This window comes from Protopterus annectens, chromosome 8.part0, assembly GCF_019279795.1.
Source record: "Protopterus annectens isolate FY-2018-M chromosome 8.part0, PAN1.0, whole genome shotgun sequence".
In the NCBI taxonomy this organism is placed as follows: domain Eukaryota; kingdom Metazoa; phylum Chordata; order Ceratodontiformes; family Protopteridae; genus Protopterus; species Protopterus annectens.
Genome location: NC_056741.1, coordinates 1,645,677,702 through 1,645,689,805, shown reverse-complemented (window position 1 = coordinate 1,645,689,805; position 12,104 = coordinate 1,645,677,702). Strand labels below are relative to the sequence as shown.

The 12,104-nt window shown below is 41.2% G+C and overlaps 1 protein-coding gene across 4 annotated transcripts in view; it reads right to left on the bottom strand.

Moving 5' to 3' along the window:
* Nucleotides 1-574: 574 nt before the first annotated feature.
* GLB1L2 (galactosidase beta 1 like 2) overlaps nucleotides 575-12,104 on the bottom strand; it is a 2,046,079-nt gene continuing 2,034,549 nt past the window's right edge. For all 4 annotated transcript variants that reach the window (XM_044081172.1, XM_044081170.1, XM_044081169.1 and 1 more), the window contains exon 19: nucleotides 575-2,438. In XM_044081172.1, the coding sequence (XP_043937107.1) occupies nucleotides 2,352-2,438 (87 nt within the window). In that variant the 3' untranslated portion in view covers nucleotides 575-2,351. The remainder of the gene's footprint in view (nucleotides 2,439-12,104) is intronic.

Genomic DNA, 12,104 nt, shown 5'->3' with positions numbered 1-12,104 from the left:
CAGATAAATCAGGATGCATGCTGATGTAGTACTGTTAGGCTGACTCTCGCAATGCTTGCACCAGCCACCATTGGTCTGTTCAAATTAAATAAAGTGACACAGAGCATCTGGTGATTTACTAACTCCCATCAGCCGAAAGCATACTGTCAGGTGGGATTACATGACCTCCTTCTGTAGATAAACCTATCATGCATGTCCTGGCTACTTTTCAAATGGCTCACAATTACCTACCTAATGAAGTTTTCAGGCAAACACCTCTTCAAACATCTCATGTTTTCAGATGAGAAAAATTTGATTCTTTTCTGAAAATATTACTTCCTGCTTTAGACTGTGGCTCCCTAAATCCATTTCCTTCCAGTCTAGTAGAAAACAGAATTCTGTATATCAGAGTATCTTAATACATATGTAGATTTCTATAACATTTATTTTTTATAATCTGGTAGGAACACTAAATTCAAGGGACCCAATTTTACAAATGAACTATGCCTTTCTTTAAACCAGTCTCACTCATAGGGTTGGACTAAAGACTTGAACACAGCACTCTACATATGGCAAAACCACAGTAAAGAATACATTACATGTTCAGAAGATTTAATGAGAAAAGCATCTGAATTTTTCACATTAGCTGCTATGTGCCTGGTACTGTCAACTACATTACAGACCAACATTCCAAAGTAGTCATCCTTGAATATATTTCTTAATTTCATTATCAATGATGTATGGCAATATTCTGCAATTGTCCTTTCTTACTGGCATGGTCCATTTACATGGCAGAGTTGGGAAAAAAAAAAAACTTCCAGCATTTTCTAGGTGCAACACAAAGAAGTCATTCGAAGTTACCGGCAGATTGATCTTGTGGAAATGTTCCAGAGAGGAGGGAGTAACAAAATGCTCTATAGATCACATTCAATGAAGTTACTGTCCATTACTGAAAGATTTGTAACTCTACCATTGGCAGAATTCGGCAATAAGTTGACTCACTGTTACAGAGAACTCAGCATCATTATGCCATGATATAAATGCATATTTCTTTTTTAACTTTATTTTTCTCCCCCCAAAGTCTTGTAAAAGCTTTCAAACACATTCAGGAATACGTATCTTGCCAAATACCTAACACAGAGTACATACCAATGATCAATACTCGCAAATGGCAAAAGCATTTTCATGGGAAACTAGCTGGCACTTTCTGACAGCATTAAAATTATGTCAACAGTAAAATTCTGTGGGTGTTTTTTTAATAACTTAAACAGCAGAACTAAGTGGCTTAATGTGAAGCAATGTGGGGAGGGGGAATTTAAATAGTACTCACATCAGCTTTTTCATTACAAATGAAAAATAATAAAATGCATGCAGTTCGGCAGAACACACTTTCAGGAATGTGCATTACTATACACTTTCATGTTGATGGAGTAAAATTACATTGTTTCCATGTATAATTATAAAAACACAGTAATATTAAACAACTAAATATTAGCACTTGATTATCAACCATTAAAATGAAACAATCAACTGATACCCAAAGACAGTGTCTTTTTCATGCTTTCATGAATGTGCCTCCCTTTCCCCATGCACAAGCTGAAACCAATACAGCCCTTACAATCCTTGTGGTATTTTGTTACTCCTGATTGGGCACTTTACATTTTCCATACCTCCTTCAGACTGACACAGCTATACATCACTGGGAAAGAAAACCCATGTTTATGCAACTCAGAAATTACAAATCAATCATAAGGTTAAGTAATAAAAGTTATCTAGAAACTGCAGATTTTAAAGTGGGGAAGTTAAACCAACACCCAGCTTAATAAACTGTGATTATATTAGTTATTTCAAAACAGCAGAGTAGGCCTGATATCCTCAGTTTTTCATGATAAAAAGTCTGTATCTGTTACTACAGTAAGGCACTATGGAGCAGTTTAAATGTGGCACTACAGGCATACTTTTAAATAAATGTTCAGTGCTATCTCATGGCTCGCCTGCTGACACGTGGCATTAATCCAAAATAATGCTCAGTCTGTTGTGCCTTATTGTTAACACAATGTACATTACTAATAAACATCTTTTTCTTATTCCTGAAAAAATTGTAACTAATTAGAGCTCTAGTCAGTAAAACGTTTCATAAAAATGACAAATTCATTTTAGACAAGTAGATGAGTAGGAGTGCAACAGAATAAAGTGAAAATTTTACATTTTATAAATGAATGAGGGAAGCCTGTGTCATTACAACATGAATATCTTATGGTTCTTAATATCCCCCCAAAACTGCAAAAAGTAAACTGAGGACGTTGTTTACAGTGAGGGATAATCGCAGATATTTAAGTTGCATAGAAAGAGCTCTGTGGTCACTGGAATTTTTAAGTATCATAAGTGATATCACCCAAAACAGGATGACGCTGAAAATGAACCGTTTTCCCAGCTTTGTGCTCTTCAAAGATCACAATCTGAAATAAAACAACATTAAAAAATATGTCATTTTCAACAACCATAGAGTACACAAAATGTGTTACAAAAAATGGCATTATATTTCACTCAATGAATTAGTTAAAAAAAAACTTAAGAAATTTTAAAAGCAGATTATTTTAAATACTACCAAGTTAAATGGCTTCAGATGTCAGCACAATAACTCTCTCTTCAAGACTACGGCCTCCTCCTAGTGAGTTCCATTTACTACAGGTATACCCTACCTGATCAGATTACACTATCATGCAATGTTCTGCCTCTCCCCCAGGGGAAAAGGGGATTCCCTTCCATCTATGCACAGGCATCAATACATCAACTCAGAAGTTATTCTGAGGTGGTGCCAGTGGTGCCCCAAGTGGGGAAAGTATTTAGAACTGGTCATTATTTATATATCCCTATCCAAGGCACTTGCATGTGTTTTGAAAACACCAATGTACTAGCCTCTGCTAGATCTAAACTAACCACCTTTTGTCTCCTTAGCATCATTCCCAAAGACACACTGCAGGCTCACCATCAAACCAAATCGTCGATAGCCAGACTGTGCTGCCTTCCTCAACAGCACCACAAGCCACCTACATATCCTAATACCAGAAAAACTGGTTAGTACATCACTTTAATCCCATAATACACTTGCTAGTTACGTCTGCCCCAGCTTATTCATCAAACACAATATCACTTCCAGCAAAAGCCAAGCCAAGGTTTATTCAACAAAGTTCTATATCGGGACCTAATAACATAATTTCAATTCTTCTAACAGTTGCTTACATATTCAGTACCACATGACCCTTGATGTTCATCACTAGGCATTAATACTTTTGCTCATAACTCATGGAAAGCACTTCTAAGCTCACATTAGCAGGATGCTTATAGCTCTGCTTTGAGACAGAACAGATACAGTAAGTACACAAAGTAGTACATGGAAGGAAGATGCTGCTGCTCTTATAAAATTGGATAGCTTGATCTGGGTCAACTGTTTCTCTTAACATTTTTTTTAATTTGTTAACAAGGCAAGTAAAGTGGTCCAAGGGCTCTTTTCAGCCATGACCTCAATCATTGCCAAAAATTCTTTGTGCCGAGACAGTTCACAAATTTGTTTGAAAAATTTTGGCAACCCTACATAGGTCGGGAGACAATTATGGAGCTTTAAATAACAACTACCCCATCTATGAATAAGGTATAACAGACATTTCAATAAAGATATATAATGGCATACATAACACATTCTCCATTCATTAACAAGTCATGCCTTACACAGATACATAATGGTATATCAACACAGGTAAAGAAAAATTAAAAATTACGACATTTACATCTTTCATTTATACCAGTAACCATACAAAATCAAATTTATTTGATCCACAAGTCATCTATAAGCATGAAATGACTCATCAGAAACATGTAGATTGCTTGAAAACTTAAGAATTATGTTGTGAAGCATTCAATTTTATTGCTTGTATAGTTAATTTTACTACAAGAAGCTAGAACATTGTACATTTCCACTGTGTCACAGCTAAAAAGTACAGTTTTGTACCTACCATAAATGTAGATGTCCGATAGGTATGCATCTGCAGTCATCACATATGGGTTGTCCTGCATCAGGCAGCCCTTCGGTCGGCCGGATTCCAAAGTCTGGGTCCGGCGTTGGCTGACGTCGCCCCTTCACCGACGTCAGAGCGCCTGGGGTATAAAAGCGTCAGCCGACGCCATCTTCCTCAGTGTTTCTTGCCCCAGATGCCAGGTGCCCTCAAAGGAAGGCTAAATTTGGTTAAATGCAATAATTCCAAACATGCATCGAAATATATATATATATATATATATATATATATATATATATATATATATATATACACACACAACAAATACACCATAATAGATAACCCCAGCTAGCTATGAGAGGGAAAAGTACCCAATAAATCCCAAAGAGGGGAAGGAGGGAGGGTAAACCTGACTGCAGATGCATACCTATCAGACATCTACATTTATGGTAGGTACAAAACTGTACTATGTCCTTCAAGGATGCATCTGCAGTCATCACATATGGGTAGAATACCATAGCCAATCTGGGGGTGGAGGATCTATGTAAAGGATGGTGTAGCTAAAATGCCCTGCAGGACTGCCGTAGCAAAGCCTGCTCTGGATCTGGAATATAAAGGTAAATTGTAATGCTTGGAAAATGTATGCATGGAGCTCCATGTAGCAGCTTCTAAAATGTCCTTGGTAGCCACCCCCCTTAAGAAGGCTGTGGAGGTGGCTCTGGCTCTGGTGGAATGAGGTCTAATGTTAGCTGGCACAGCTTTTCCATGGAAGGAATAACAGAAACGAATGCAATTCCCTATCCATTTTGAAATTGTCTGTTTGGAAATTGCTTTTCCTTGTGCACCAGCAGCATATGCTACCAACAGCTGGTCAGTTTTTCTGTAGCTTTTCGTTCTGTCCAAGTAGTAGCGCAACTGTCTGTGTATGTCCAGAGTGTGCAGAAGTTTCTCCCCTTTGTTTTGTGGATTTGGAAAGAAGGTAGGCAGGTGAATAGCTTGGTTTAATGAGACCCTGGATACCACCTTTGGCATAAATGAGGGATTGGTTCTCAATGACACTCTGTCCTGATGAAAAATAAGAAATGGCTGTACTGCCATGAGGGCCTGAACTCAGATACTCTTCTTGCTGAGGTTATGGCCAGAAGGAAGGCGGCCTTCCAAGACAGGAACTGTAGTTCTGCAGATGCTGTTGGTTCAAAGGGAGGCAGAGTTAGTTTTTCCAACACGAAGTTAAGGTCCCAAGTAGGCAGTGGAGGTTTCCTTGGAGGATTGATGTTTTTAATTCCTCTTAGAAACTGTCTTAGGAGAGGATGAGAAAAAACAAGTGGATCAGTATTGTACTCTGCTGAAATTGCTGAAGCATGAATTTTAATGGAAGAGTAAGACAGGCCATTGTGGAGCATTTCTGCCAGGTATTCCAGGATATGTGGCATGTTCATCACTGTCGCATCTAGGCCCTTTGTGGTGTTCCAAATGTGAAATCTTTTCCATTTTGCTGAATATGCCTTTCTTGTGGAAGGCCTGCGAGCTTCCATGATGATATCCTTCACTCTCTTGGATAGCTTATCCTGAGGAGGAGTCAAGGTATTTTCCAGGCTGTTAGTCGCAAGGTTTTCAGGTTGGAATGCAGAGTTTTGTAATTGTGCTGTGTCAGGAGAAGTGGCCATTGAGGAAGAGGCCATGGTTCCGTGTGTGACATGCTCTTTAACAGTGGGTACCAGTGCTGTCTTGGCCAGTCTGGAGCTATCAGAATCACTTTTGGCTGCTCTGTCCTGATCTTCAGTAAGACCTTGGTCATTAATGGAAGAGGTGGAAATGCATAAACTGTTAGGGTTCTCCAGCTGAAAGATAGGGCGTCCACTTTCCATGCTTGTGGGTGGTATGTCCTTGAGCAGAATTTCTTCAGCTGATGATTGTGGGGGGAGGCAAAAAGATCCATGTCTGGCCTTCCACATGATTGTGTTATCTGTAGGAAGATGTCTGGGTGCAACATCCATTCGTGTGCATCCATGATATTTCTGCTTAAGCTGTCCACCAGTATATTGTCTTTTCCTGGCACAAACTGGGATTGCAGGTCTATATTGAGTTTCAAGGAAAGTTCCCATAGATTCATTGCCAGTCTGCAAAGAGGGTAGGAATGGGTGCCTCCTTGCTTGTTTATGTACCACATAACTGTGGTGTTGTCTGTCCTTATTAGCAGATGGCCTTGATGCAGAAAGAGTTTGAAGGCCTCGATTGCATGTATCACTGCCAGCATTTCCTTTTGGTTTATGTGCATGCGTAGCTCCTTTTGTGACCATAGTCCTTGAATACATCTGCCCTCCATGTGTGCTCCCCAACCGTGGTCTGAAGCGTCCGTTGTAATAGTTTGGCTGGCTATTGGCTTGCTGAAGGGCAGACCCTGTTTGATTGGCTTGCTTGAGCCCACCACAGAAATTCCTTTTGGAGACATGGAATGAGTGGGATCAAAGTTTCTAAGCTGTGGCTGTGCTGAGTCCATAAACTCCTTAGGTACCATTGTAGTTTCCTCATATGCAGCCTTGCTTGGGGAATGAGAAGAATGCAAGATGCCATGTAACCCAGGGCCTGCAGGATTTTCCTTGCAGTCAGCTGAGTTTGTCTTGTCAGATTCTTGAAGTAATCCAGTAGTTGTCTTTGTTTTTCTTCTGTGAGAAAAGCCATTTGGGTGGTTGTGTCTAAATCCGCACCCAGAAAAGTTATTCTTTGGGATGGAACAAGTCTTGATTTGTGAAAGTTGACTGTATATCCCAATGCCTGCAGTAGGTGGATGGCATAATTCAAGTCCTTTACCAAAGTTTGTTGGCTGTCCACTTGTATAAGGCAGTCGTCCAGATATGGGTATATTTGAATCCCCTGAAGTCTGCAGTGAGCAATTACTGATGCCAGGCATTTCGTGAATATTCTGGGAAGAGTAGATAAGCCAAAGGGCAATGCTGAGAATTGATAATGCTCTGAACCTGCAAGAAATCTGAGGTGTCTTCTGCAACTTTGTCTGATAGGGACATGCAGGTATGCCTCCTTGAGGCCTAGAGTCACCAGCCAAGACCCCTTGCCCAGCATGGGAAGGAGTTGCTGTAGAGTCAGCATTTTGAATTTTGGCACAATGAGATAAGTATCCAGTGCGGACAAGTCGAAAATAGGCCTCCATTGATTTTCTTTTCTTGGAACAAGGAAAAGTCTGGAATAAAATCCTTGGCCTTGTTCTGAAACAGAAACCTTTTCTACAGCTTTCATTTGCATTAAGTTGGAGATTTGTTTCAAAGCCTCTGCCCTTTGATTTGGTGGCAGGTCTGGCATGCCTTTTCTTTTTGGCAATGTGTGAAAATGGAACCTGTATCCTCTGTCTATTATTTGCAGTGTCCATTTGTCTCTTGTAATAGTGTGCCAATTGTCTGAGAATAAAGAAAGCTTTCCGCCCAAAGGTGCTTCTAATTGAGCCCTGGTTGGCGGAGTCAAAGCAAAGTCATTGAGTCTGTCCTTGTGCAGCAGTTGTAGGTCCTGCACTACCTCTCTGGTTGGGAGGCTGCCATTGGCGCCCTCTGTAGGAGCCTCTAGCTTGCCCTCTACCTCTGGCACGCCTGTTCTTGCCTCTCTGAAATCTTTCTGTGTCCGGAAAGGACCAATTCTTGGCAGGCCAATTTCTGCTGAATCTTGGTGGTTGGACTTGTAGAAAATCTTTAACTGTTTGTACAGATTTTGCCTTTTCCACAACCTTCTTTAAGATCTCCTGAGCAGTGGAGCCAAATAACTTTTGCTTTTCCAGGGGAGCATCCAGAAGCTTAGCTTTAACATGGTCTGGCAGAGATTGTTCCTTCAGCCAAGCATGCCTACGTATGACTGCACCTGTCATAGCTGACCTACATGAAGCTTCCAATGCATCATAACCACATTGTAAGAAATGGTTACTAACCTGCTGGGAGTTATGTACCAGATCCTGTAGTGATTTGCGATCTAGGGGTTCAGGTGAAGACAGTTTCTTATGCAATTCATCTAACAAATACCCTTGGTACTGTATCATATGAAATTGACAATTTAATGCCCCTCATAGAAAGAGTAGCAGAAGTATACACTTTTTTACCCCATCTCTCTAAAGCCCTGGACTCCCTTTCAGAAGGGAGTGGATTTTTAGAGGTGGCAGCCGCAACTCCTATAGGGCCCTGGGAAATAGTTTCTGGATCAGCAGAGTGGGCCATGTAAAGAAAATGATGCGAGTCCGGGACCCTGTAGTACCTATCGGGTTTGACAGGGGCCGGGGGAAGAGTGTCAGGGGTTATGCTAGACTCAGAGTACACACCATCAATGACATTCAAAACAGGAGGAATAGCCAAAGGTCTATGCTGAGGTAAATGCAGAAAAGTTCTTAATCTTTTCCTGGAATCAGAAAATTCCTGGCCCTGCCATTTGAAATGCTCTCTCATAGTGTGAAGGGTCTCACCGAAGGATAGCTCTTCAGGAGGGGAGGCCGAGGGGATGGATTCCTCTGCATCAGAATCCTCGTAGGCCGAAAAAGCCTCCTCCTGGTAGTCAGAGAGAGCAGAGCCATCAGAGGCCTCCTCTGAGGAGTGGGGATCAGAGGGCTCAACCCTGGGCCTTTTGTCTAGAGGAGGTTGAGAGCCCCTAATCAAGGAAATAAGGTCCTCTGCTAAAGTAAGAATCTGTGAACTTGTAGAGGGTCCCTGAGGAATAACCCTGGGAGGCATAGCTTTTGTAAGTTTAGCAACTTTAGCCCTGGTGAATGCCTTTATGGACATGGATGCAGGAGGCCTAGCTGCACCACGTGCTGGAGTAGTTTTGTCTAGAGGAATGGTGTCGGAAGTTTCCAAAACACCAGTTTCTGAAGGAAATTCAATAACCGACTCAGCAGGGGCCTCCGGGGGCCAAGGTTGTCAGTTGAGCGGTTTTGGGTGTCGGAAGTACCAAGGACTCGGTTTCAGCCGAGACCGAGACACTCGCGGTAGGCCTGGCCGTGGTTTCAGCGGAAACCGCAGCCCGCGTGTCGGTCCTTGTCCTTCCGTTTCTTTACTAAATGTGAAGTCGGAGTCTCCGACGGCATTTTGTATGAAAAAGTAGCCCCAAAAAATTCCTCTGCGAACTCCGCCCGACGTCTAAGAGTGCGTCGGTTGAAGGAAGCACAGGCTGAACAGGCCGAGACGTTGTGGTCTGGGCCTAGGCAGGGGAGGCAGTAAGAGTGGAAATCCTTATGAGGTATTTGTTTCCCACAAGTTAAACAATTATTAACTTTATCTGACATCGGCTGAGGCAAGAAAGAGTCCCCAACGGGGTAATTAGCTTTTGAAGTCTTCGGTAGCTGAAATACAGGAGCTGGCCGACCGGCGCTTGCGAACTGCTTCTGCTTCTTGCCCCACGCGGCAAGAAAGACTGAGGAAGATGGCGTTGGCTGACACTTTTATACCCCAGGCGCTCTGACGGGGAAGGGGCGACGTCGGCCGACGCCGGACCCAGACTTTGGAATCCGGCCGACAGAAGGGCTGCCTGAGGCAGGACAACCCATATGTGATGACTGCAGATGCATCCTTGAAGGACATCTGCAAACTGCTCCTATTTGATATGATTACAGCTACTAAATACTGTTATTGGGAATGTCAGTTATATGTTATGTAGCTTTGCATAGCTTCTCCAGGATTCAGAAATAGTCTTACTAACTTTCATCTATGATGTACTCTCCTAAAAATAAATGGTTTGTCTATTTTTCTTATCTTTTGCAGTGCTGAATTCCCAAAAGCTGGAGTTATTTTGCAGAACGCTATTTTACATGTTGCTATGTGAAGGAAGGCCTCTGTAGCAACATACTCGCCTAATTTATTAATGCTTAATTTGCACTTCATACAGCCTAGTTCTCACTGGGGACAACATTTATTATGAAGTAACTCAAAGGTCACTGCATCTACAACTGTTGCCCATTTCTCCACCATTTTCTTCCTTTGGATGTTTGCTTTCATTTTCTTCTCCCTTCTTTTTCATATTCATGATGTTTTGACTATCTTACTTTTGGTGCTGACTGTGCATTCTTGATGGCCATAATCCCAGAGTCCTCGTGGACCCCATCTTACTACCCTTCCTAGTTCCATGATCTTCACTATTCCTCTCTTTTGGACATCCATATAAACTTGTGGCTTCCTCTGCTTCTTCCAATCTCTTTCCAGTAATCTATTTCTTAGTATAAATACTCCCAGATTTCGTAATATTTGCCCTTTGGGGTACTACTTTAACATCAGAGTGTGTGTGGTGACTTACAGGGCACTGAAATCCTACTGTGTTTAATAAATTATCTTTTCATCATTTTACTCAGTCTTTACAAAAGCGTGATGTTATGCTGTTGCATGCTACTGACTTTAAAACACCCTAGATACTCGTATGACCCCCACTAATCATTTTAAACTTTAAGTCCAAGTTATAACACATACATTACCAAATGAAGTTTAATAAATGCCAAACATACACACACAAATATTTCTGTGTATTTCTGAATGTGTTTATATATGGATCTATATGATAAAACTGAATTACCAGATTGTCGAATGTGATAATATTAAGTCTGTAAAATCATATATTCAAATCATCGAGCAATAATAGCCCAGAAGCCCATAATAGGGAATATGAGAAGATCAAAAATGTGTTGGAGGAAGCACTTAGGCATCCTCAGAAATGTGGGTGTGAGTAAACAGAAGTGAAACTCCCCCAGAAAATAATCTTGAATGTAAGAACTGCACGCCAGATGTCAACTGCAACTCAGGCTACTATATAGTACATCAATTCAAAAAGAAAAAAAAAAAACATACTTCACAGACTAGTCATTAAATGTACAAAATCGAATTAAAAAAAAAAATGCTATAACAAAAATATTTTAACGTTAACAGCAAAATGATATCCATAACCAAAAAAACATAAGCCCAAAAACTCATAGCTGTTGTTGTTCTTCTTCTTTCGGCTTTTCCCGGTTAGGGGTCGCCACAGCGGAACTCCGGTCTGCTAATGATTGGCAGTAGATTATTACGGTGCCGAGGTGCCAGCTCGATGCCCAGCCTTCAACGAAGGCACGCCCTATGCATGTCATTCGAACGCCACTCGACCCCAGGGAGGACATGCAGACTCCACACAGAAGGCTTTCCAGCCGAAAATCGAACGGGAGAACCTCTTGCTGTGAGGCGACAACGCTACCGCTGTACCACCGCGGTATAGTGCATTACAAAATACCATACCAAAAAGAAAATGAATGCATGAGAAACCTGTGCACATTCAAAGCAAACACTTGTATATTGTTATGGTATGCTCATGTTACATGTGCATTACTAGAGTTCTTGTCTTTAGAAAGTCAGAGATGCTGTAATCCTTCGGATGTTCTAAAATGTTCTCAAAATTGTGTGGTCCTTTGGTGCAAATATTATTTCTTGGCTGATGCTGGATAGCTGGCATACTTCCAAGCTGTACATTCCTCCACCCTTTTCTGCTCTCACGATAACTTGTACAACAGAGGTCAAAATCAGCTGTCCTAAAACTCAGAAGGCACCTGATATGTAGATGCCAGGCTTCTACTCTGTTCTGTGCCCTGGGCAGCATCAATCTGTTTAAGGGCACTTTCCAAAATGTAAATGGAAAGAGTGGTGGAAAATCTGCAGACACAGCACTTCTAGATGAAAAACTTATTTTGCTTTCCAAAAATATGCCGATCCTCAAAGCTGTTCTTTACTTTCACTTGGAAATGCATATTTCCATTCTAGAAATACACTTTTGACATCAGACTCATTCAAAAATGAAAGGGCTACTACAATTTCTTGACTGACCATTGAAATTTGGCACATTTCTCATACAATGGTGCCAATCCTAAATTATTCACCATCCTCCACATGTTCTGACTGAAGTGGAAGTGGCAACTTTTTGGTGTAGCTCCATTTATGTTTTGTCTTATTCTTTTCATGGCTGCAATCTTGAAATTGCACAACCCATATTACACACTGGATGTTAACTGGTGAGAGCATAGCATATCAAAAAGACATTGGCATAAGTAACTGCACACTTTAAGTGACATTTTACTCATTAAACAAAACACTAGAGACTTTAAGTGACATTTTA